Source organism: Aethalodelphis obliquidens, unplaced genomic scaffold (genome assembly GCF_003676395.1).
Source record: "Aethalodelphis obliquidens isolate GAN/ISIS:26980383/991018 unplaced genomic scaffold, ASM367639v1 scaffold7, whole genome shotgun sequence".
Lineage (NCBI taxonomy): Eukaryota > Metazoa > Chordata > Mammalia > Artiodactyla > Delphinidae > Aethalodelphis > Aethalodelphis obliquidens.
The window spans coordinates 7912582-7937846 of record NW_020837951.1 but is presented as its reverse complement, the minus strand read 5'-3'; the positions used below and the strand labels follow the sequence as shown (position 1 = coordinate 7937846).

General features: G+C 55.9%; 3 protein-coding genes across 15 annotated transcripts in view; 1 reads left to right on the top strand and 2 right to left on the bottom strand.

Moving 5' to 3' along the window:
• Positions 1-563, top strand: part of TTC16 (tetratricopeptide repeat domain 16) — a 12775-nt gene extending 12212 nt beyond the window's left edge. Inside the window, 1 exon segment of the mRNA XM_027104787.1 lies at positions 1-563. This exon segment is cut by the window's left edge and continues 11 nt beyond it. Within this exon segment, the coding sequence (XP_026960588.1) occupies positions 1-440 (440 nt within the window). The 3' untranslated portion in view covers positions 441-563.
• Positions 564-582: 19 nt separating this feature from the next.
• Positions 583-5005, bottom strand: TOR2A (torsin family 2 member A). 4 transcript variants are annotated; one of them, XM_027104789.1, is made up of 5 exons: positions 4817-4995; positions 3948-4213; positions 3021-3196; positions 1641-1768; positions 583-1361 (listed from the first exon to the last, which is right to left on the bottom strand). In XM_027104789.1, the coding sequence occupies exons 1-5, from the start codon at positions 4965-4967 to the stop codon at positions 1117-1119; spliced, it is 966 nt and encodes a 321-aa protein (XP_026960590.1). In that variant the 5' UTR covers positions 4968-4995; the 3' UTR covers positions 583-1116. The 4 variants fall into 4 exon arrangements, with proteins under 4 accessions (XP_026960590.1, XP_026960592.1, XP_026960591.1 ...); XM_027104791.1 differs by lacking the exon at positions 3948-4213 and adding an exon at positions 4254-4336 and having other exon boundaries at positions 4817-4910; XM_027104790.1 differs by having other exon boundaries at positions 1111-1361; positions 3098-3196; positions 4817-4998.
• Positions 5006-6608: 1603 nt separating this feature from the next.
• The window catches only part of SH2D3C (SH2 domain containing 3C), a 31670-nt gene continuing 13013 nt past the window's right edge, over positions 6609-25265 (bottom strand). For 2 of the 10 annotated variants that reach the window (XM_027104785.1, XM_027104784.1), the window contains exons 2-12: positions 24262-24301; positions 22829-22886; positions 17061-17189; positions 15500-15954; positions 14073-14212; positions 12037-12560; positions 11011-11126; positions 10273-10444; positions 9345-9456; positions 8769-8975; positions 6609-7226 (exon numbers count right to left, since the gene is read on the bottom strand). In XM_027104785.1, coding sequence (XP_026960586.1) covers positions 7051-7226; positions 8769-8975; positions 9345-9456; positions 10273-10444; positions 11011-11126; positions 12037-12560; positions 14073-14212; positions 15500-15954; positions 17061-17189; positions 22829-22855 — 2058 coding nt within the window. In that variant the 5' untranslated portion in view covers positions 22856-22886; positions 24262-24301 and the 3' untranslated portion in view covers positions 6609-7050. The other 8 variants (XM_027104778.1, XM_027104782.1, XM_027104777.1 and 5 more) reach the window with 6 other exon arrangements.

Here is a 25265-nt window from a genome sequence, read left to right as displayed (position 1 = left end):
CCGAGGCCATCTGGGTCCAGAGCCAGAGGCCCAGCAGGACCGAGGCCGCCTGGAGCCCAAGGCGAAAGCTCGACAAGACTAAGGCCACCCAGGGCTCAAGGCAGAGGCTCAGAAAGGCCAAGGGTGCCCATGGCCAGAACTGGAGACCCAGAAAGGCTGGTGCCACCCAGGACTGGAGCTGGAGACTGATCCAAAGTCCCAGCAAGATCAAGACTTTCTATGACCCAAGTTGGAGCCCCTGCAACACCGAGGCCACTGAGGGCCAGGGCCAGAGCCAGAGGCCCAGCCAGTCCAAGGCTGCCCAGAGCTGGAGCCAGAGCACAAGTCCAGGTTCCGGCAAGACCAAGGTCACCTGGGGACTGAGCCCAAGTCTCAGCAACACGCAGACCACCCAGGGCCTGAGACAGAACCCCAGCCCCAGCAGTCAGGCTGCTGTCTGAAGGGGCCGCTCGGCCCCTTCACTTCTTGCTGGGCTGCGGGCGATTCTGCCCCTACCACTGGCCACTCAGCAAGGCAGCCTCCTCCAGAGCAATGAGAACCTCAGCCAGCATTCCTCTGGTCCCGTGGCTAAATTTATTCCTCTGGTCCCATGGCTAAATTTATTGTATTTGTTCTCTTCGTTTACAAAATTAAAAACTTGAAAAGCCCAGTCCAAGTGGCAACTTGAGTCCCTCTGTTCCCAGAGACAGAAGTCTCAGCCTGGCTTTACGATACTGGGACATAGGGTGTGGGGTGGAGGGTCGGGGTGTGGTGCCCGAGCCAGGGCCGAGAGTAACAGACCAGAGAAGGAAGGAGCAGCCACGAGCCACCGTCCCTGAGTTAAAATTCACATTGTAAGAAGGCTCAGGCTGGAGCGTGAGGTCAAGGCTCATTGAAGTTCTGGGGCGACTAGCGGTTTCCCTGAGGAAGGAAGCAAAGGCCAAGATGCCCTCAGACCAGTGAAGAGGCCGGGGCCTGCCCTGCCCTTCTGTTTCATGGTAGCCAACAGCCCTCCTCATCTTCATATTGTGCTCTGGGTCCCAGGAGGCACAGGACAAGGGACCCTCTGGCAGAGGCCCCAGGGCTTTCCTTCACGGCCTGGCCAGATAGAGGAAGACAAGGATGCTGCCTGGAGAGTCAGAGGAAGAAGGCGATCCGGGATGCCACAGTCTTGCAGCCATTGGAGGAAAAGAGCTGCTCGTCCTCAGGGAAGAAGGTGGTGCTGTCCAGCACGGCCTGGACGACCTCATCCCTTGGCTCCAGGCCTAGCTGGGCCAGCTCGTTGAGCACACAGTGCTGCACGTGGTGCCTCTGGAGAGGTAGGAAGGGCACCAGGGCATCCAGGAGATGCTCTTCCATGATGCCGGAGCGCCAGAAGCCATCTGCAGGAAGGAGCGATGGGAAGAGGCTGTGCTTCACGGGGATCAGCTGGGCCCTGTCCACCCCCAAAGGAAGGAAGTGCAGGGACGGGGCTGGTCTTAAGCCTCCCAGCCACCTTCCAGGCACCAAAGCCTGGGCTGGGAAGTACCGGGTCAGTAGGCAGAGCATCAGACCTGGGAGAGCCTGGCCCACCCCAGGGAGCCCAGCCCATCCCTCCGTGTGATTGGTGTGAGACCTCAGCCTGGAAACCACCCTGGGGTGGGGTCCTTGGCCGAACTCACGGTTCGGGTTGTCCAGCACAGCCTGGGAGATAACCGGCTCCAGCTCCTGCACGCGGATCTCCTCGCGCTCCCGGCGGCTGCGCCATGCCTCCAACACCAGCTGGTTGATCTGCTCGCCGCCAGTGTTGCTAAAAACCACGGGGGACGCAGACAGTGAGGACAGGATGTAGCCCTTGCTTCCCACGTGCCACCTAACGCGACCTGAGCCTGGGGGCCCAGCTCAGTGCTGGCAGGAGCCAAACCCACTCAAAACACCCCGGGAACCACTTCCCCTCTCCGGAGCTTGTGCCCTTAACCATGACCCCTGGAAGTTCGCCTATATGTGTCATACACTTTACAGTTTATAGAACACTTTTAGGTCCCTTACCGACTTTCCCTCACCCAGCCTCTAGGAGAACAGTGGGGCATTAAGATTGGCCGTGTTGGGGCTTCCCTGGTGGCGCAGTGGTTGAGAGTCTGCCTGCCGATGCAGGGGACATGGGTTCGTGCCCCGGTCCGGGAAGATCCCACATGCCGCTGAGTGGCTGGGCCCGTGAGCCATGGCCGCTGAGCCTGTGCTCCGCAATGGGAGAGGCCACAACAGTGAGAGGCCCGTATACCGCAAAAAAAAAAAAAGAAAAAGAAAAAGAAAAGATTGGCCCAGTTGTTCAGAAGAGGAGGTGGGAGCTCAGAGAGGTGAAGTGTTTTGCCTGAGGAAACAAAGCTAGGACTCTTAGAGGTGGGATTGAAACTCTAGTCCTGTTTTTCCCAGGCCTGTGTCCCCTTGGCCACAAAAGAGGGAAAACTCTTAACCCAGCAGGGTTCCACAAAGAAATGAGGATTAAGAGACTGAGCCCAGGGAACAGTGGGCAGTGGTTAAGAACCTGCCTGCCAATGCAGGGGACACGGGTTCAAGCCCTGGTACAGGAAGATGCCACATGCCGTGGAGCAGCTAAGCCCGTGCACCACAACTACTGAGTCTGCACTCTAGAGCCTGTGAGCTGCAACTACTGAGCCCGCGCCTAGAGCCCGTGCTCCGCAATAAGAGAAGCCACCACAATGAGAAGCCCCGCGCACTGCAACAAAGAGTAGCCCCCGCTCGCCACAGAGAAAGCCCGCGCACAGCAACGAAGACCTAACGCAGCCATAAATAAATAAATAAATAAATTCATTTATTTAAAAAAGAGAGAGAGAGACTGAGCCCAGAATGGGCTTTGAGAATGTCAAAGGGAAGTCAACCACCTTGAATGACAGTGTCACCAGTGAGGGTGTGGGGGACTCTGGGAAAGCCCAGTGGGCCTGGGGGAACAGTATTCTGTTATGGGACCACAGGCCAAGACTGGAGAGCTGAGACCTCTGACGAGTGTCCCTGCACCCTGCCCGCTGCAAAGCCGGCCCCACCTGATGAAGATGAAGATGGCTTTGCGATAGTTGGTCCCATAGACAACCCAGGAGGACCCCAGGAAAGGTCTCAGGACCTCTATCAGGCCTGGGGCCAGCTTGTCCATCTCATCGAAGAGGAAGAGAGAGCGGCTGCAGGCAGTGAGGTTTCCCTGGACCCAGCTCTTCAGATCCTTCTGTGGGAGAAAGGCAAGAGTATGAGGGTGTCTGGAGATGCTCCCCCAATCCCAGATTTCTTCCCAAAGCAAGAATTAATCTCCTTCCCAGGAAGATATGGTCTCCCAGAGAGTACCAATCCCTGAATGGGACTGATGGTGAAACTGTGGCCCAGAGAGGGGCAGAGACTTGTCCAAGCTCACACAGCAAGTCAGCAAGAGGACAGGGACTCAGACCCAGGCCTCTCACTTGCCTTTTCAGGGCTCCTTCCCCGACACCTACTGTTTTCTAAAAAAAGGGGAAGGCTCCTTCCTGCTCCCTGAACATTCCCGACAGAGTTGACAACTGAAACAGATTAGCCTGGAAAGTACCTTGCAATCAACAACAGTAGTAAGAGCTAATTGGATTTCCTGATTGCTTACTCTGAGCCTCCAATTGGGGCTAAGGGCTTTACAGACAGAAGATAATGCAGACTGTCTGGCAAAGGTAAGTGCTCAATAAATAACACCTGCAATTCTATAAGCCCACGTCCCTCACAACAACCCTGGCAGGTCGGTGCCACTACTGGCCCCCAAGAATTAAATCAAGAACTCCCTGCCGGGTGGTACCACCCCAAGCTTTGTTCAGGGTGGGTCCTGAGGGGTGAAGCTTCAACTGGCTGTGTGGCCTGGAGCAAGTGATTCCCCTCTCTGGGCTGAGGACTCACTCCTTCCCTAGGGTCCAGCACTCGACAGTGCAGGCGGATGGTGGTCCAGGACAAAACCAGCCTACCTTGTAGCGCTCCAGGTGGCCGGGGTGGGGGAAGTGGATGACCGGGGAAAAGTGGTGCACGTGGGGGCTGCGGAGGCCACCCCGGAAGAGGTAGTGTGCCAGCAGGGAGGTGACATAGGACTTGCCGGTGCCAGTCCAGCCATGCAGAGAGAGGACCAGTGGCTTGGTGGGGGCTGGATCCTGCACGAAGGCCTTCAGTGCCTTCACCACCAGCGCCCTGGCCAAATGCTGGCCCGCCAGGTGCTGTGCCAGGTCACACTCCAGACCTAGGGCCACAAGGACAGTGTCAGAGCTGAGGACACACACCCGCCACGGAAGAGCTCCAGGAAGGAAGTCATGTCTGGAACCTGGTCTGGGGATCCGCGTTCTGGGACGTTTTCACAGGCTGTCTGCGGAAAGGAGTGCGGCCCTTGGGGTCTCGGCCGCAAGAGTCACCCTCAGGTCTGACTCAGCTCAGCAGCGCCCCCACCAGATGGCCCTCTGGATTGCGCTCAGCCCTAAGTGGGCGCGAGCTGTCAAGAGGGTCTGCCCAAGACTCCCGCCCATCTCCAAGGCAGGCTTCTTCCTTGACGGCCAGTCCAGTGCGAGGTCTAAACTTCCCCCCAAGGCCCTGCTGTCAAAGGCCTCTCTCCACCCTGGCAGGGCTCTGCCTGGACCCCAAACAGGCATCCCCAAACCCTCGCCCCAAGTCCTGTGCCCCAGGCTCTCAGGGTCCCTCAACGCCGGGCCCACTTCTGGCCCTGGCCGTCCGGAAGTCTGGGGGTCCCACCCTCGGTTCTACTCTCCAGGTCCGGCGCCGGCGCACCCCCGGGGTCCGAGGGTTCCCCGGTCCGCCGGCCGCTCCGGTCCGGGCGCCCGCGGCTGCTCACCCTGGAAGTCGGGCCGGAAGTCACATTCGCAGAAGGCGCCGAAGTTGCAGCGCAGCGAAGTCAGGTCCCAGGCGGCGGCCGCGGCCGAAACCAGCCCGAGCAGCCCGAGGAGCGAGCCCCCGGGCCGGCTGCCGCGCCTCACAGCCGCCATCCGGGTGAGACCGGAGCTGGGTCTGTGGCCGCCCACCTCCTCTCCCGAGAACTACAACTCCCGAAATGCATCGCTCCGAGGCAGCCATCGCCTGTGGCCTACAACTCCCGGCTCCCTTCTCTCCCCTCTCAAAGGCCCTCCTGGTCTTCCCTCTGCAGGCCCGGAAGGTGGCCTCCAGGGGGAGCCCGCGAACCGTCCAATCCAGGACTGCGGGCTGAGTTTCCATGGCCACGGTAACTAGGGGACCATCACAGTAGCTCCGAAAGAATAATAAATGAAGGATTATGACCACAAAGGGTGACATAATAATAGTAGCAAAAACTTGTGCGGCACCTTACACCTTGCAAAACACCTTTTCTGTGCTCTTTTTTTTCCTTTTATATGATTAAAGAGCGCTAATAGCTTTTGGTGAGCACCTACTATGTACCGTTAACGTTAGGTGCCTTATATATCTTATGATAACAGTACCTGTCATATAGAGGAATGGTGATATTTCAGTGAGGTACAGGCACGTGAAGTGTTTTGGCTCACAAAGTAATCAATAAATGATCACTGAAAATACATTATGGGACTTCCCTGGTGGTCCAGTGGTTAAGACTCCGTGCTTCCACTGCAGGGGGCGCGGGTTAGATCCCTGGTCAGAGAACTAGGATCCCGCATGCCGCATGGCGCGACCAAAAAAAATCCATTATGTATGAAACATGGCAGTCCCTTACCTAGCAGCTACCATGCATTAAGTGCTTTAACAGCAACCCAAAGGGATCAGTTCTGTTACTGTCCCCATTTTATTGAGGAGGAACTTAGGGCCCAACAGGGCCCCCTTATCCAACACCACCAGCTAGTGAACTGGGCCCAAGTCTGGCTGCTGCCAAAGATCTAATGCACTGTGTCATCCATCCTCTGTTGGTCAAAGGATTCATAAGGTAAAGGACCCCAGTAGTTTCAAATTCAGTGAACAGGGTCCCCAGGCCTCCAGCCTGGCCTGGAATCATGCTGATCCACATTGCCTACCTCCCCTACCCATGAAAACAAGACAACTGCTTTCACGGCCCTCCTCAAAGATTTCCTGCGTCACCCACCTGACACACACACACACACACACACACACACACACACACACACACACACACACGAAGACTTCTGGGGCCACGGTTCAAAACTTGAAAAGAAATTAGTAGTTCCCACTGTTGAGAAAAGGAAAGAACTCCAGGCGAGGACACCCAGGTTCCAGCCTTCCTCATTCTGCTGCTGTGACCCAGGGCAAGTCCCTTCTCCCTCCAGTTCTGTTTTCCTGAGGGTAGCTGGAATCTTAGATTTCATAAAGCCCTTCCACCCAAACATCTAGGATCCTGGGTTGTACATTTGTGGGATGCTTTGCTGTGGCTCCTGAGGCAGGGAGTGGGGAAGGAGCAGGGCAGGTCACTATTTCTCCTACTGGTTGGAATTAGCTGTTGATCTCCCTTCTGGTCTGTGAGCTCCCCCAGGACAGGGACTGGGTTTTAAGAACTGGCTGTAACTCTGGATCCTGGTACAATCTGGAATGTTTCAAGTGCTGAATAAGTATTTTTTGAATGAATTTTTCCACCTTTCACCTGAGAAAAGACACTTCCTTCTACCCCAAAGCCCCCTGAGAGACAGAAGAAAGAGTCATAAAAGTTTATTATATGAAAGAAAGAACACGGCTTCTGTACATCTATTTACAGAACAGACAGATGTATTTACAGCCAGAGGGAGGCATTGGTGTCAGTGAGGGGGCGGGGGTAGGTGCCTGGAGAAGAGTGAGGAGGTGTGAGAAGCCTCCCGTGGCTCAAATACAGGGCACCTCAGCAGGAAGGGGAGAAGCAGAAGCTGGAGGGAGAAACAGGGGTTCCAGTTCTTCCTGAAGGAAAACTTGGTGAGTGAGTAGCAGGTGGGATGGAGCCCAGACTCCACGTAGGACCCTGGAGGTGCAAGGGAGATCCTGGAGTTGAACCCAGAACGTTCTCGGGCTGATCACAGTGTCCCTGGGGTGCTCTGGGAAAAGGTCTGTGCCCTTCTGTCCCTGTTGCTGCCCGCAGCTGCAGAGGGGAAGGGTCCATGGGGGTCACAGCTCGCTAGAGCGGACGGCAGGCTCCAGTTTGTGGGACAGGGCAGTGAGGACCTTGTCGAACTTCTCATAGCGCCGGGCCTGGCTGCTGCTGGCGCCCTGGCTGCCCCAGAGGAGGCGCATCTGGAACTCGGTGCTGAACACCTCGAGGAGCTCTGGCCGGGCCTGGAACCCTGCAGGGTGGGGCACAGGGGTCAGGGAACCACCATCCAGCTGCGGAGGCTGGGACTGCTGCTAGGAGCCACCACATGCCTCAGGGCCTCATTCCAAGGGACCTCCCCCCACCTCCACCAGGGATCCCACAAGGTTTGCTGATGAACATGACCAAGCAGTTTAGCACCCAGTCTTTGTCCTACTATTTGCAACATCTAATTTAAAAATGACTAGAAGATAAAATATTAAAATTAATTTGGGGGCTTCCCTGGTGGCGCAGTGGTTGAGAGTCCGCCTGACGATGCAGGGGACACAGGTTCGTGCTCCAGTCCGGGAAGATCCCACATGCCGCGGAGCGGCTGGGCCCGTGAGCCATGGCCGCTGAGCCTGCGCATCCGGAGCCTGTGCTCCGCAACGGGAGAGGCCACAACAGTGAGAGGCCCATGTACCAAAAAAAAAAAAAAAATTAATTTGGGGGGGAGATTTTTCTTTTCTCTTTTGTATTTTTCTGTAAATTCCAAAATTTTTCCTAAGAAATGTGTATATATTTTGTAAATAAATGTAAAAAAGTAGTTTCTTTTTTGTCCTTTCTGAAGAAGAAAGGCAGGAAAGACACATGCCAGATGCTCACGGTATTTACCTCCAGGTAATTGTTGGTGATTTGTTTTATCTTGGTTTTGCTCAGCTGTTATTTCCAATTGGTCTACAGAGAACTTTTGTGACTTAAATACTGCCTAGAAAAGTAAAAGATGGATTATCTGAAGACGCTATCTCTCTTCTCCCTCCACAAGGAGGAGTTCTACTTTCTTTAAAATTAATTTATTTTATTTTATTTATTTTTGGCTGTGTTGGGTCTTTGTTGCTGTGCGCGGGCTTTCTCTAGCTGCGGTGAGCGGGGGCTACTCTTTGTTGTGGTGTGTGGGCTTCTCATTGCGGTAGCTTCTCTTGTTGTGGAGCACGGGCTCTAGGTGTGCGGGTTTCAGTAGCTGTGGCTCGTGGGCTCTAGAGCGCAGGCTCAGTAGTTGTAGCTCGCAGGTTTAGTTGCTCCGTGGCCTGTGGGATCTTCCTGGACCAGGGCTCGAACCTGTGTCCCCTGCATTGGCAGGTGGATTCTTAACTACTGCGCCACCAGGGAAGCCCAGGAGTTCTACTTTTTGACTAGACTGTGAGCTCCTTGAAGGCAGGGCAGGTCTGCCTCAGCCCCAGGGCCCCAGGCCGAGTGCTTTGTAAACAACCTTGTAAAGTAGGCCTGTTAGGATGCCCACTTCACAGATGAGAAAGCTGAGGCTCAGAGAAGCTAAGATACACAGCTATGGTGCTCTTTGAATCATCTCTTTGTCCCCCGCACCCAACCTGGTGCCTGCCACTAACAACTGCTTGTCAGACTGCTGAATAAGTGAAGAAAAGGGGTGAGAAAAAGAAGTCAGGGAAACATGCAGGAAAGAGGGATGGAGAAATGTGAAGGGGTGTTTGGAGGAGAGGGGAAAGCAAATCATGTGGAGGGAGGCCCAGGCTGGCAGGATCAGTGGCGGGATCGCCCGCAGCTGCGACCCATGACTCACCCTGCAGCTTGACCTCGGCATTGGTGTGATACAGGCCGCCGTGGTGTGCCACGGTGCGGGCAGCCTCCAGGTGGGCCAGCACCACCTCCACGCCGTGCTCTGTGCTGCCCCAGGGCTCGGGGCCCTCGGCCGGGGCGGAGTCACACTCCAGCAGAGTGATGAGTGGCAGCACGTGAGGAAATGTGGTGTTGCTCAGCGGCGGGCCTTCTGCAGGGAGGGACACACGGTGCTCAGAGGTCTCCGAGGGCCCAGCCATCCACCAGGGTCCCAGAAACCGAGGATGTTTTAGGGGAAAGGGCCTGCCTGAGGTCCCAGAGAGAGCCCCCAGGGATTCTGACTCCTGAGACAAACCCTTCGGATTCCTCCAGCTGAACCCACTGCAGCCTTGGCCGAGCTCAGGGGCTGAGGCTGGACCTGGACGTGGCACACACGGTTGCCAGATGCAGAAAGTGAGTGGGGGGACAGCCTGCACAAAGCTCAGTCAAGCCCTCATCATCCTCCCCACGGGGAGAGTCTTTGCTGGCCCAGAGAGGGCTGGAACCTGTCCAAGGTCACGTAGCCAGGTGGGAGAGGTACCTTTGCCTTCATTGAGGCTCTTGAGAAATGGCTTGAGCTTCTTCTCGTAGAGGATGGCTCCCTCTGTGTGTCGCTGCCGCAGAGTCACCCATGTCTGCTCCAGCCGGGCAATCTGGGGAGACCAGACTGTGAGCGACCGGCCAGGGAAGGGGCCTGCTGGGGCCACAGGCAACTCTGCCCAGCGGACACCCAAATATGGGATAATAATTATTAGTATAGTCACCATTCATGAATCTGGGACAGTGCTGACTGCTTTTCACACGTTTCCCATGAAGCTCTCCCAACAACCCATTTTACAGATGAGGGAACTCAGGCTCAGAGAGGCGAATGACTTGCCCAAGGTCATTCCAAAAATAAGTGGCAGAGCTGGGAGTTGAGCCACTGCTCTGGGATCCTGCTGTCACTGTTGACGAGGCAAAGGAGAGGAAGTGTAGTGTGGATGAGGTCCGGGCTGTGAAATTAGACAGACCTAGTTTGAATCCCAACTTTTTCGGCCTCTGAATGTGACTTTAGGCAAGTACTGCTCTGCCTCAGTTTCTCCATAAGTGAAATGAGAACAGTAAAGGCACTCCCTTCATGAGATTTTTTTTTGAGGAATTGGTGCTTCTAAAGTACTCGATGTAGTGCCTAGCATATAGTCAGTGCTTGCTAAATGAGTGCCGTTTTATATTTATTCTTTAAACTCATATAATGCTCCTCATTCATTTTACAGGTAGGGAAACTGAGAGCAGGGAAAAGGGAAGACTTTGTCTGGGAGCAGGTCAGCACTTAAAGGACTCAGTGCTCCCAGTTACCCTGTCACCAATGCTGCCTAGAAGGTCACAAAGTTCTTCCTGATTCAATATACAGCTATCCCAAAGGAACACATCCTAGGGCTCCTCCGGACAGAGACTAGCTTATGCCCAGCTCTGTGTGGGCCCCTCAGTACCTGGGCCATATCTAGGGCGCCCATGACTGCAGCGAAGCTGAACATGTTTCCCATGGTCCCCCGAAGCTCGGCCGCCAGCTGGATGGTCTTGTGCAGAAGAGCTGCCCGCTCCTCAGCGGAGCCCGCGCAGCCCAGAATGTCCACGGCCAGCATGATGGACATGGTGTGGAACCTGTCGGAGCAGCCAGGTCAGAGGGGCGGGGCCAGGGACCTAGGGTTGGGGGTCCTTGTGGTTGAGAGCTGAGGGGCGGAGGGCAGAGCCAAAAGCGAGAGATTGTAAAGGGTCAATGAGATTAGGGGGCGCGGCCAGAGTGAGGAAAAGCAAAGTTAAGGGCTTCTGATTGGTCAGTATAAGTCAGGGGGCGGGGCCAGAGGCCCTAGAGCGCCAGGCTGAGAGGCTTGCGACCGATCAGCGGAAATCATCGGAAATCATCTGGTAGAGCTGTTCTAAGAAAGAAAAGGAGAGAAGCCAGAGCTGATGAGAGGGCCAGGCTCACAGATTGTGATCGGTCAAGAGGATGCAAAATGTGAATTCGGAGATAAAGGACTCGGTCTTTGGGAAACCAAGATTACTTGGAGCTGGATATGGAGAAGGAGCGATTGGTCAATGGGATAGGGGGCGTGGCCAGAATCCCTGGGAGCCGGGGTGAGAGACTGTGATTGGCCAACCGGCCACAGCGAAGGGCCGCGCGGTAGCCCAGGGGGTTCCCCGTGAGTCCCCTTGTGTACTCGCCTTACCTTTCCAGCAGGTCTAGTCGTAGCTGCCGGCCATGGGGGAGAGTGAGCAGCTCCATGCCCCAGCGGACTCCCATTAGGGTCTGCATCTCCTCGGTAACGCCCAGTATCCTAGCAACCTACAAGGACGCCCAGAGGGCTGATTAATTTTCTGTCACGGCTAGCTCAAGCCATCTGGGAGTCAGGGAGCTTTATCTTGGAGGGCAGCCTGGCTGGGAGGCTGGGTTTGAATTCCAGCTCTACTGCTAACCCTCTGACATGGAGCAAAATGAGCCTCATTCTCCCCATCTGTGAAACGCGGGATAAATGGGAAAATGCCCAGAGGTGTCTGACATGGGCCAGAGGTGCCCAGGACACCCTTATTCCAGAAGGCAAACCTGAGGTCGGTGGGGAAAGGGCTTGTCCAAGGTCACACAGTGGGCCTAGACCCCAGGGCTGCTCCCTTCACGCCTAGCACTCTTCACAGAGCTACCTCTCAGCACTGTTTCTTTTCTTGCTTCTTGAGCTCAGAGACCAGTGCAACCAAGCAGTCAGTGCCCTCCCGCCACAAAGTTCAGAGAGAGAAACTGAGACTGAGAGCAAGTCAGGGTCCTTAGATGGTCAAGATCCATTCAAAGCAAAGGCCCAGGCATTCACAATTTATGGACCTAGGCAATGAGTTTTGTCCACTAGGGGGGGTGGACACGGGAAGTCGGGCCTGTTATATTCCCTGGACCAGCCAGACTGACTTTCACCAGGCTCAGAAAGTGTCCCAGGCAGCCAGACGCCACTGGCTTTCAGGACTCCTCGGTTCCAGTGCCAAACTGACAAGAATATCTCGGTTTTTGCTTTTTTTAAAGGAGAAAATTGGGGCCCAGGTAAAGTGATTAGTCAGAGTCACACAGCAAGTGAAGGACGGCCATGAAGTCAGAATCCAGGCCCATTCGCTATACTTGGGAATTTGGGGCCAGCTCCTCACCACCCTGACCCCTGTCCCAAAGCCAGAGGATGGAGGTGCTCCTCCTGCCCCAGTGTGTACCCAGCACCTACCAGGCAGTCAACCTTGGTGACATGCTGGGCCAGCGTCCGGGCATCGACCTCTGCCAGCAGCTCCTTGACTTTACGCAGGAGGCCCATCTCCAGTGGCCGGTTATCTTTGGGGATCAGTAGTGACTGGAAGGTAGCTGGGTTGAAGGAAGAGGTGGCTTCCACGATGGGGACTGTGAAGGTCCTACTCCAGTCCCCTTCGGGGGCCCCATTTTCTGACAGTTCCTTAAGCCTCTCCCCATAGCTCCTGGCCTGGCGGCTGGAGGCCTCGGCTGCTGCCCACTCTCGGCTGCCACGGACAGGAGGCTGCAGCTGGCAGTAATGGCCAGAGTCCGGGTCGCTGTAGCTGCTGAGCGACGGTGATGGGGAGGCCTCGCAGCGGGTGTGGGGGGGGCTGGAGTAAGGGCCCTTGTCCGACTCCCCGGCACTTCCAGGACACAGCTGGGGTTCACTGGAGCGGCGGGTGACAGGGGAGGCAGGCAGCGCTGTGGCTGAGGGGGCGGCAGGGGCGGTGTGGACACGGGTCACTGCAGGGAGATAAAGAGAGAGGACTAGTTTCCATGACTCCCCACGCAGTGAGGTTCCCCCACCCCCTTCCCAAGGGACAGGCTCCATCCACCCTACATGGGTGATAGCCCCACCTCCCTGGACCCAGGCCCAGCCCAGCGGACTCTGGCACACTGACCAGCTCTCAGTGGTACTCTGAAATTACCTGGACCCCAGGAGTCTCACTTCCCTACCCTAAGGCTGCTGTAGCCTTGGGGAACGACGGAGCTACCTGAAGGAGCTTTCCGTGATTCAGAAAAGCTAAGCACTTGCTGGAGTTCATCGTATGGAATTATTTCTCAATGAATTAGTAATAACGATTTATTGAGTACATGTGTCCTGGGAACTGGTGACATGCTGGAGATATACCAGTCAAAACAGTAACCATCATCCAAAATTAGAGGTGATGTTTATTGAGCTCTTACTGGCTACGAGATCCTTCTCTGCACATTAGTCCGTTTAACCCTCTCAACATCCTGTGCGTCAGTACTTTTATGATCTCCATTCTCCAGATGAGAAAACTGAGGCTCAGAGAGGCCAGCTGACCTGCCTGAGGTCACCCAGCCAGCAAAGCATAGAGCTGGGATTTAAAACCAGGTGTTAAGTCCTCACTCCTGGGTACTTCCCTGAGCCGCGTTGCTTAGAAATTGTCCGATAAATAATTTGTGGCAAGGCATTTTAACATTTACACCCAAGGGTGTTGTTTTGAAGGCAAGGTGGCAGTTATGACAAGCTGCCAGGCCTGTGTTTAGAGAAGAATTTGTGACAACCCATATAGACAGCAACATGGGAACAGTGTCTCCCAGCAAAGGTTCCTCCCGGGATGCACCTCCGTCTGTGAGCTTTTCCTGCCAGGTGGGCAATATGCAGTATGGCCTGTTGAAAACACTTGTTTTCTTCCAGAAGTGAACTAGTGGCATGTTTCTACAGTAGAAATTTTCTTTGTATTTAAAAAAAGCACAGCGCTCTGTGCTTCCTGCTCAATTTTGCTGTGAATCTAGAACTTTTCTGAAAAAGTCTATTTAAAAGACTAAAGCAAGCATGACGAGTCCGGTCTGAGCCCACCATTTGGAATCCGGGACGCATTAAGTCCCAGCTGATGCAGGGCCTGGCAGAGCACCACACACGGAGGCACTTGACCAATGGGGGCTGAGTGTTGCTGACCACACGCACTTCACAGCACTGGAGCCAGATTCAGTAACATTCAGGAGAATGCACTGGAAACCACATGCACAATGCCTGGTACCCAACAGGGGCTCAATGAGTTGTTGCAGAATGAACAAGCCATGGATATGTTTTGCACGTCAACATCGATAGTTCTGCTGGCAAGTTTTTAGTGTCAACTCTTGCAGGGCATTGCTCTCAGAAAAGAGGTAGAAACACACATGATCACATACTATAACAGAAGTCGTCAAAGATAGTGCACACGTGCACACACAGGGCTACTCCCACCAGATCCCCCCACCTGCCCCTAACCCCTCTGCTGGACATACCGGTACTATAGGCGGGGGAGCTGGGGCTCTCAGAGATGGGGGACACGGGAGAGTGCAGGTCTGGGATCTGGTCCATGCTGAGTGCACAGTTGCGGATGGATTCCCGGGGGTGGGGCAGTGATGTGCTGTGGAGCAGACACCTTCATGAGCAGAGATCCCAGAGGTCAGGGTCCTCAGCTAGTATTAGGACCCCCACCTCTGCCTCCATCCAAGATCTGCTGAACTTCAAAGGCAGAAAAGGTTTGGAGATTATCAAGTCCAACCTCCCAACTGACAGGTACAAAAACTAAAGCCCAGAGGAGGAAAGGCTTGTGCAGTCCACAACCTGCACAACTGTTCTCTTCCCTGGGAACCTTGCCCCCAACTTGCAGAACAGTCTGGGGAGAGGGGCTAGCAGGAAAGGTGGGCAGGCCAAGGGAGCCAGGCCCACCAGCCTGGCCCCTCCTCACTGCTCCCATACTATACCCAGGATGCCTTGGGCACACATGGCCTGTGGATCCTGGCACCGTTTTGATCACTGGTTCCAAACCACAGGCCAAGTGGCTACTCCCCACAGGGTACCCAACCAGTGATTCCTTGGCCGACAGCACCCAGCCCAGGCCCAGGGAGATGGGACCTATCCAAGTGCTGGTGGCACAGGATAGCAGGTCTTGCTGCAAACAGCCAGGGAGGCCATAGAAATTAGGGGCACAGACTTCAGAGTTGAGGGCCTGGGTTAGAATCTGGGTCCTACCACTCTCTAGCAAGCGGCTACCCCTTTCCAAGCCTATTTCCTCATCTACAAAGTAGGGGCATGGACAGAAGCCACCTCCCAGGGGGACGTGGGAGTCACTGAAGTTGGGCGCAAGAGCACCAGGAGAGGGCCAGGTACACAGTAGGGCCTCAGGAATGATTGGCTGCTGTGGCTTTTCCTGGGATCAGTGCCCAGTGTCACCTAGCCCCAGACAACTGGGTGTCATCAAAAATGTCGCTGAGAACATTCCATTCCCTGTGCAATGGCTTGCATCCTGCAAAGCCCTCTGCCCTGATGCCCACCTTGGCCTAGTTTGGTAGGGTGGGGTGGGCTGGCAACCAGGACCAGGCCCCTGCCTGGGACAGGACAGCACCCAGGGCTCCCCCTAGGCCAGAGAGGGCTTTCTGAGTGAGGGCCTTTTATAGGTAGGAACATGGAGGCAAGAGAGGAGGAATGCCAGGGCCAAGGGTGCACAGCTAGTTGTAGCAGAGCAGGGATGGCAACCTGCGCTCCAGACTTCTACTCAGCACAGCCTGAGCTTCCTCCTGTCCTTCCCCACACACCAAGGCTCCAGGGCAGTCATAGCACCTCAGACCCGTGTGACTGGGCCTCCCCTTTCTCTCCCGCACTCTCATGACCAACACCCCCATTTGACAGATGGGGAGCCTGAGGCCTAGCATAGGTTCTCACTCACCTGGTGGGGCAGCCATCACTGCGGGTGACCTTGTCGGCGGTGAGCCCGTCGGTCATGGTGACGCTGCGCCGCTTCACGTGGCTGCCCTTGGGGCCTGAGGGGCTGGCGGGGCTGGCAGCCTTGCCACCGCCCTGGCCCAGGCCGTAGCAGGCCTCCAGGTAGCGCAGCGGGAAGGTGCGGTTGACGGGGCAGTAGATGATGGCTCCACTCTGCTCTGACACAGCCTTGCGGCTGCCCACGTGATACCGCACAAGGGCCGGCACGTGGTCGAAGCTCTCCTGCTCGAACAGGTACTGGATGTGGGTGTAGCTCTCACCCGCCTTCACCACCACCTTGTTGATCTTGAAGTGCAAGGCCTGGTTGCGCCAGCGGCAGGTGAGCACATAGTCGCCCAGGCTGGTGAGCGAGTCCCGGATGAGGAAGTCACCATTGCGCTGCACCAGGGTCTCGGAGACCTGCGAGAGGCAAGGGTCAGGCTGGGGTGGGGCAGGGGCAGAGAGGGCCAGACCCGGGATCTGGGGGACACAGTGAACAGAGATATCTGAAGCTTGGGAGTTGCACCCTCTGACCCAGATTCAGAGGGTGCAACTCAGCCAGAGGCCCTGGGTCCGGGAAACAGAGGCTCAGGCGTGGGAGGACATAACACCCTGGGATGGGGGTCGCCATGATCTGAAACTCAGGTCTCAGACCTACTCCTTCTCAGGTCTCACGTTGGGCAGAGTGGATTCTCAATCCTCATTCCTCCTAACACCCAGTGCTCTGGCACATCTCTGGGCCTTTGTACCTCAAGCTACTTTCTCGGCCTGGAACATCCTTCCCATCCTGCCCACCTGGTGAACTCCTATCCATCTCATAATGGCCTCTCTCCTCAGCACCCCTTCCTCGGGGCAGCCCACACTCCCTGCTGGGTGCTCCATTCTTGCACTTCTCCCACTGGGCTCTGACGGTCTGCCTGCCTGTCAACCCCTACCCTGGGATACCAGCCCTCAAGGGAAGCCACCGCCTATTTTATCTCTGCATCCTTGGTGCCCAGCACAGGACCTGACAGAGCTGATACTCGACAAAGATTTACAGCATGAATGTAAAAGGGAACAGGTGACTATCAGCCTCAGCCCAGAAATTCAACTTTGTCAAAATTGAGCAGCCTAAGGACTGATATGCACTGACCAGACACACAAGAGGCTGATGTATAGCCCTATAACAATAACAGTAAAAATAATCGTAGTAATAATAACAACCACCACCATAAAGGACAATGTTCATTGAGCTCACTGCATGTCAGACATCGTGTTAAGAACTTCACATGCACTAGTTCATTTAATTCTCTCAACCAACCTTTAAGGTAGGCACTATTATTATCCTCCATCTTATAGATAAGGAAACTGGGGCTCAGAGAGGTGAAGTGACTTGTTCAAGGTCACACAGTCAGTAAATGGCAGAACTAGACCTCATCCCAGGCTACTCTGATTGAACCCACCAAACAATAGTCAGAGCTTCTCTGGGCTGGGGCTGGCTGAGGCGGTGGGTCTAGGGCTGAGGTCCCAGCTCGGGGCCCGCTCACCTCACGGGGGATGCGGCCATGGTACCAGGCGTGGCTGCGGAGATCCGTGCTGCTGAGTTTGAGCTCTTCCTCCAACTCTTTGTGCAATTTCTCAGGCGATGAGTCCAGGATGTACTTCTCCTTGGAGAACTGGGCAGGAGACAGCAAAAGTTGGCATCCAAACTGAAGCCCCTTCCTCCTTCCCTCCCAACCTCCACCACCCCAGGTGAACTCATTCCATCCTGGGACCCTGGGAACACTTAGGCACAGATCCTCACGCAGGAGTCCCTATCCCAGCAGGAGTAACGGAATCTCAATTAAATCCACCAAAAAGTGCCTACTGTGTTCTAGGCTCTGAACTATGTGCCAGGGTAGATAAGTCAATAAATAAACCTGTCCTCAAGGAAGCTCCTAGTCTAAGAGGGGAGGCAAAAGCGACATGAGCATTTGAGGGACTTCCCTGGTGGTCCAGTGGTTAAGGATCCACCTTCCAATGCAGAGGACACAGGTTCGATCCCTGATCAGGGAACTAAGATCCCACATGCCGCAGGGCAGCTAGGCCATGGGGCAACTAAGAGCACGCTTTAGAGTTTGCGTGCCACAACAAGAGAGCCTGTACACTGCAACTACTGAGCCCGCATGCCACAACTAGAGAGAATCCTGTGCGCTGCAACTAAGACCTGACGCAGCCAAATAAATAAATAAATATTTTTAAAAAGCGACATGAGCATTTGAGGTCAGCACCACAACACTGGACAGCGGCAAAGTGCCGAGTAGCTTTTCAAAGGGAGGAGATGAAGTCTAGGCCAGGTGGAGTGGTCCAGGAAGACTTGCTGGAGGAGATGGCAATCACAAACACTCATTCTGCACCAAAGACACCAAACTGATCTTGAAGTGGAGGGAGGGAGGATTTCTAAACGTATATAACACAGCAGGTACCCAGGCAAAAGCATGGACAAAAATAGGGCTGAATGAACGAGGATACATTCTGGGACGGTGACTTATACAGGCGTCGAGGAGGCAGCTACAAACACGGTTGCAGAGCACCCCCCTGCCTAAAGACACCTGTGATGTCCTCTACAGTTCCCAAAGCCCTTTCTTCCTTGCTGTCTCAAGCAATCCTTGCTAGATGGGGAAACTGCAGCCCAGTAGGGAAGCCCGAGGTCACTCACTGGAGATAATGCTCAGGACACCCCCTTCCACCTGCCCAAGGGGGAGATTCCTGGTTTCCTGGTTACTGTGGCCTGGGGTTGGAGGCCTAAGAACAGGGGGAGGGGAGCCCCTGCTGCCAGGTGTGCCCCCACCATGAAGCCCAGCCCAATCCTGGCTGTCTTGCGAGTTCCCCAGGCCTCAGTTTCTTCCTCTGTAAAATGGGAACAATTGCAGAACCTACTTCACAGGATTGCAAGGATGAAAGGAGACAATACTCCAGAGCACTGCAACTAGCCCACAGATGTCCTTGTCACTGCCAGAACACGTAACATTGCTTCCTCTCCCTTCCCCCAATTCCAGACCGCAATCATGGCTGGTTCAGGACAGAAAGATATGGCCCAGACCTGGCCAAGCAGCAGGACAGATGAAGGGGGGCACTAAAGGGCAATCTCTCTCCAGGACCCGCTCCTCACCAGGGTCCAGCATCCTCTAGTCCAGTCCCTGCCTCCTCTGACCTTTCACAGTTCTCAGAGCCTAACCCTGCTGCTCCATTCTCCACACCTCTGCTCCCACTGCCTTGATTTACCTCAGTCTACACTGCTGCCAAGACATCGTGGTTCCCAGCTTCAGAGATATCTAGAGTCTCTGACTCCATTATTTCAACACTGAACCTCTACTCTGGGACAGGTCCTGTGCCAAGGGCTGAGCCCAAGGTCATCAGGACAGGCGGCCTCTGTCCTGGAGGAGCCACACAGATACTGACAAGCAACCCCAGGATCTCTGGATGTTCAGAGACGCACAGGGAGCTCCAGGAGCAGATGAGCATGTCCCTCCTCATCTGGTCAGGGAGTCCCTGAAGAAGTGCCGTCCCCACTGAGGCCGGATGGAGCCAAGCAAAAGCATCAGGGTGGGGACAGGCAGGTGGGCAGGAAAGAGCTCTGGGAAGACAGTGGCAGAGTCAGGGCCCTATAGGCAGAGCCAAGGCCCTGGGGGCGGGAGGAGAAGCTTCGAAAGGGCTGGGGGTGGCAGGGGCAGGCGCGTAAGGGCTGTGAGGCTGCCTTGGGGAGCTGGGGTTTACCCAGAGGCCACAGCAGAGCTGCAGAAGGTTTCTAAAGTGTTGGGGCAGGTTCCATCCACTGCGTGGAGATGGCCTAGTGTTTTCCAGGCAATGGCAGGGGAGGGTGGGGTATGGGGATGGGAATTGGGGGAAGGGTGTTTACACAACCATTGATCTGGTGTGGGGAAGAGGGCGGAGGAGTCAGAGAGGATTCCAGGTAGAGAGCCTGGGAGGACAATGAGACACTCTCCAAGGTGGGCAAGGCTGGGGCAGGAGCAGCTTGGGGATGGGCCCATACAAATTTGGGCTTTGAGGTACCTGTAGGGCTCTGGCGACCGATGGTGGGAGTGGATGATGGAGATGAGTGCTCCAGAAAAGGCAAGGCCTGAGGATGGGGATTCTGTACATCCTCCGCCCAGGGTAGAAACCAATACCCCAGAAAGGCAGGGAGGTCCGGGGTGAACTGAGATTAGCTAACTCAGATACCTACACTCCTCCATGGGGTTCCCTATTCTTCAGGGTCCTGGCCCCTCCCCTATACCACACCACACCCTGGAGAGGGAACAGTGGAAGTCACAGGGGAGACTCCTCCTTGACAAAGAGCATGCAATTGAGAAGTTGCCCCAGTTCCACAGCTGGAGCAAGGGGGACAGGGGGCAAAGAAGGGGAGGGGCTGTGTGGTAAAGAACCTGGCCTCGAGACTCTGCCTGCCACTGTATGACCTTGAGCCAATCAGTTTCCCTTTCTGGGCCTGGGTAGCTTCATCTGTAAATGGTGGGTGGGAGACCGGGCTCCACTTTTCCAACCATAATCAATGGTCAGGGAGAACCTGGAGGGACAAACTTGGTCCTCCCACACACCTGAGGTTAGGGAACCCTAGGGTCTCTGTGATTCCTCACCTTCGACCCGGGGGTCCCTAGCTCCCAAGGAGGGTGGGTGCTGGGGCGCGAATGCAGCATCCCTGCTCCCGCTGCACTGCTATTGGCCAGAGATGATCTCACCGCCTCCCGGCCTGCGAGCTCCTGATTGGCGGGTGCGGGGATGCTGCGCTCAGCCGCCGGCGGGGCAGTCATTCAGGCGGGCTCGGAGCGTGTGTGAGCCTGGGGGAGCGCAGAGGTGATGCGCCCCGCGTCCCCCAGGGGGCTCGGGAAGCAAAAGCGCGGAGACCCCGAGTCAGGGTCTTAACCCCTTCTCACCAGCCGGTGCCCAGCAAGTCCCCTCTAGCTCCCTTAAGTCTCGCAACCCTAAGCAAAGCCATCCGCAGATGATGCTCCGCAGAGAGGCGGGGTCCGGGTCCTCCCCTCCACCCCCTTCCGTTTAACCCTTTCACCGCCACGGCGCCGTCCCGCACTGACCGGCCAGCTAGGCTAGGAGACCCGCGCCCGGAGCACGTCCAAGCCCACCTAGAGGGCAGGAGGGTTGCAGGCGCTCTGGCCCCAGCCTCGGCACCCGCAGCATCCCCCCAGCTTCCCACCCCTCACTCAGCCTTTGGACCCCGGCCCAGCGCCCCCGGTACAATGGGGAGTCAGGCTGCCCGGGTCAGCCGCAGGGGCCGGAGTGCTCGCTGGAGGACCGGCAGGACGCCGGGGACCTCATCTCCAGGTACCCAACGCCCCAGCTCAGCTCCATCCTGCAGAGGAGGCAGGACCGGAACGGTAGCCTCCGCAGCCCCGAGTCTCGGGAGTGGCAGCTGGACCCTCACCCTGCGGAGCGTCTGGGCGCCCAGAGGTGAGGTTGGGGCGACCCCGCCCCCTCCCGCAGCCCTCAGCCTGCAGCCCGCAGCCCCTGCCTGGCCGGACCCTGCGCGGCGTCACGGGCTGCGGCTCCCCGGCTCCGGGGGCGAGCGGCCAGGGGTCCCAGCCCGGAGCGCCTGGCGGGGGCCGAGCCGCCCCCTCACCTGCACCTGCACGAAGGAGCCGCGGTAGAAGCAGCAGGCGGCGGCCGACAGGGCGCTCCACAGGCTGCACCGCTCGGTCATGGTGGGGCCGGGCGGCCAGGGCCGGGACTGTGCAGGGGACGGCTGCCGGCGGGGCAGGGGCGCGGGACCGACCGGGCTGGGCACCGGCTGCGCTTGCCTCTCGGCGGCGCGATTACCTCATCGCCTTGTCGGGGGAGGAGCGGGGAGGCGGGGCGGGGAGACCCCACCCTCCTGCCGGCCCCGGGAGGGGAGGGGGCCATTGTTCCTCCCTCCGCCCGCCCCCGGCTCCCCGCCCCTAGCCCCCAGAGCTCCAGCCCCGCGCGCCCCGGCAGCCCGTAGTCTGGGGATGCTGAACGGGGGACCTGCCAAGGGGGGCTTCACGGGGGGCAGAAGGATGGGGTGGGGACCCCTGGGTCGGCAAGGGAGGGGGGGTGTCCTGCCGCCCCCACTCGTCTCACCCCTCACTGACCCGGAGCGGGCAGAGACTTTGAACTAAATCATATCTAAAGCTGGAAAAATCCCTGTATATGTTTGACCAAATCCTTTGTGGCCTCAGGAAATCTCCCAGAGCCCAGGATTTCTCATCTCTGATTTGGAATCAGGGACTCTGCTGGGAATTGCGGGATATTCCACTGACAGACTTGTGGGGGGTGGGGAGGGCAGAGACTCAGTAAGGCTCAATGGTTTGGGAATCAATCTGGGTTCAACTAGCGGTGCCCCACCTCCACCCAACCAAGTCCCTTCTCCTGGAGCCCAGATTTACTCATCTGGAAAACATACCTGTGCTGACCTCACAGAACTCTTGTCAGCATTGGCTGAGCTGATGCATGTAAGTTGCCAGACATAAAACAAGTGCTCAATAAATGCTTGCTATTGTTTTCAAGCTTAGTGTCTTAGAATCTGGACTTTTGGTGCTAGAATCATAGGCTCTTCTGCACAAAGGGAGTCATCACTGACTCTGCATCAGTCTGGCCTGGAGTTCAAATCCTTTTGACAGGCTGTGTGACCTTAGGCAGGTGAGTCCACCTCTCTGGGTCTCAGATATTTGATTATTTTCTGTAAATACATCTGAAGCTCTGAGCATGGAGCTTGGAGTTTTACGGTCTTGGAACTTTAGAATCCTTGCCTTAGAATCAAAGTACTCACATCACGATCTGAGAAACCCTGGAGCTCTGGAAGCTGAGTACGTAAGGTCAGGAATGGACTTTTGGTAACCGACTATTGATTCCACCCTCTTCTGAGGCTTGAAGCCACAACTAACATTGCTTTGAGTTCATACTTCAAGGGATTCTTTAATCAGCTCCACTGAGCAGGTATTATTTCTTTTATAGCATTTTTAAATTACATTTTTCAGCCCAGTAAACTAAGGGAAAAATACAAAGCTAATCCTCACAGGGATCTCACTACCATCAGTGATGGGGATCTCATTACCTTTCCAGGCAGCTGGGATTTATGGGGTGCTGAAATATGCCCCTGTGTGGTCCACCACTGGCTTTGGTGCTGGTTCTACCTGAGGCCTCTGTCCCCCCTGTGGTGTCAGGGCTCGGAATGAGGAGCCAGGGCCCAAATCCTGGGAGCAGCTCCTGCTCAACTTGCTACAGCCCTGGGCTGCATTTCCCGGGCTCACTCAAGCTTGCTTTCTGACCGCGCCCACACTCTTACCTCTGCCTGGATCACTCTACCACCCATCTCTGCTTATCTTTATCTCCTTTCCAGCTTTCTGTTTGGAGAGAGGATGTTGGTGAATATTCCCGGTCAACTGCAATGGCTTGGCTTCAATGCCTCCTCCTCCAGAAAGCCTTCCTTGATCTCCTCATCCCCAGCTCCTGAGCTGAAAATCGTCCCCTACCTCTGGAGCTCCAATGGCTTCTTATCTGAGCCTTCTGGGGATGGTGGGAGACAGCAGTGTGAGCACTTCCCACAGAGCTCATTACTAGTCACTTACACGGAGCTTTACAGGCAGCATCTTGGGTGATGGAATGCCCTGGGGTCAGGAACCAGCCTGGCCTGCTCTGTTCCAGGCCCAGATCTCCCCTTCATGGGCATGGACTCATTGAGCCCATAGCAACCCTGGTTTGGAAGCACCACTGTTACCCCATTTCATACAGGTGAACACTGAGGCTCAGAGAGGTGACACACCCAAAGTCATGTGGCAAATAAGTGGCAGATCTGGGACTAAAATTTGGGTCTGCTAAATTACAAAACACAAGCCCAAACCATTGTGTGGTTCTGCCCTGGTCCCCACATGGGCCAGGAGCCCTTGGAACACAGGGCCTGGCGCTCCTTGCCCTCTGCTGTGTGCTCCATATTCGGCAGGGGACCTCGCTCAGGGTGGGTGCTCCGGGGTGTGGAAGGCCAAGGGCTCTGTCCATGGTCTTGGCATCAAATAAACTTGGACAGCAATCCCAGCTCTGCCCTGCAGTAGCTGTGTGGTGGTGGGCAAATCACTGCACTTCTCTGGGCCTCAAATTTCCCATCTGTAAATGGGCACAAGAAAGCCCTCACTGCCCAGTGATGAGGGAAGAAGTCAAAGACCTCATCTATGTAAAGAGCTCAGAAGTGACTCCCAGTGCTAGCAGCCTGCACAGGGCTCTGCACACAATAGGCACTCGAAATGTTATGTCGTGTTATTGTTATCGTTATTACTTCAAAACTGCATTTTCAACATTCCCAGTGCCCAGGACAAATTAAGCTCATGATCGATGTGACTGTGCCCATTATCTGTGATGAGGAACTGAGTCATCCTTTCCTGCTGCCGCCTCCCGGCACCAGCACCACACGCTCAGAGACCAAGTGGGATTAGAGCCGGTCTTCGCAAGGAGCCACCCTCGGGGCCCTGTCCAGCTGGCAGCTGGATGGAGTCTGGTAGTAACAAACATTGGGAAGTCCTGAGTTTGGGGCCAGGAAAGAATGATGGAAGGCATGGGAAGAAGATGCTGGGATTGAAAGCAGACCCCACACGCTGCCCTGACTCCCAGACCTTCTCCTCCTGGGAACAGTCGGTGAGATCTGGCTCCTAACCAGGCCAGAAATGGACTCTGCCCTTCCTGGAACAGACTCTGGGCCCTCCAGTGTCCCCTTCCGGCCCCTCTTACCTTCACATAGTCCCCGCCAGCCTCCGGCTCTCCAGTGGCCCTGGAAGGAGAGAAGAAAAGTGAGTGTTCCCAGCCCTGCCTGGCTCCCCAGCTGCCAGCCTCTGCCCACCTGCAGGCAGGAGGGGGCACTGCAGCTGATAGCATTTGCTGGAATCTGCTGGCTGGGCTACTCCTCCACTCTCCAGCTGTGCGACCCTGGGCAAGTACCTTCACCTCTCTGAGCCTGTTTCCTGTCTGTAAATCAGGGTAATGATAGCCTCTGCTTCCTCGGGTTTTCTCGAGGACTCTGGGAGCTGATGAATGTTATATGCTTAACACGGGGACTGCTCCCTGAATTGCTATCTTCGACCAGCTTCAGGACGCTGCACTCCCCTGGTGTTCACTCCCCACCTCCTCCCTGACTCCACAGTTGGTGGCCCCAGGCTGGGCCTCAGCCTCCTTTCCTCCCGCCCTACCCTCATTCCCTAGTGCAGAGTGACCCACCCAGTGGCACATCATGGTGCCATTGCTGGTGACATTTGGCTGCGGAATTGATCCCCTCCCCAAGAGGTGGTCAGGATGGGGCCTGGAGAGGCCAGAGGCTGGGGGTGGCTGTTTTTCCCAGGTGCCAAATAGATAGCACCCTTCCTCGTGAGGGCTTCCGTGAGCCACTTCCCCCAGTCCTCAGCCTTAAAGGCCCTCCCTTCTCCGATGCAGCCTGGACCTGCCCCTTCAACACCAGACTCAGAAACCCAACTGCCTCCTTAGCATCTCCTCTCAGATGTTTGAAGTCATTTTGACTTTCGTATCCAAAGCAGGACTGCCGATCCCCCCCACCCCACGCCCCTGCTCCCCACATCCGATTCCCATCTCAGTTGATGTCAGCTTCATCCTTCTTGTTGCTTTGTTTGGCCCAAAACCCTGCAGTCCTCTGCACCTCCTCTCTCACTCACACTCCATGCTCAATTCATCAGGAAATCCTGTGGCTCTACTTCCAAAATAGATCCTGAGCACTTCTCTCCATG

What these genes read in the sequence shown, in the direction of transcription:
- TOR2A (XM_027104789.1), bottom strand. Translation starts at nt 4,967, where the DNA reads ATGGCGGCTGTGAGGCGCGGCAGCCGGCCCGGGGGCTCGCTCCTCGGG. An exon ending in GCCACCTGGAGCGCTACAAG is followed by an intron (nt 3,197 to 3,947) that starts GTAGGCTGGTTT and finishes TTTCTCCCACAG; the next exon opens with AAGGATCTGAAGAGCTGGGT. An exon ending in GCCATCTTCATCTTCATCAG is followed by an intron (nt 1,769 to 3,020) that starts GTGGGGCCGGCT and finishes CGTGGTTTTTAG; the next exon opens with CAACACTGGCGGCGAGCAGA.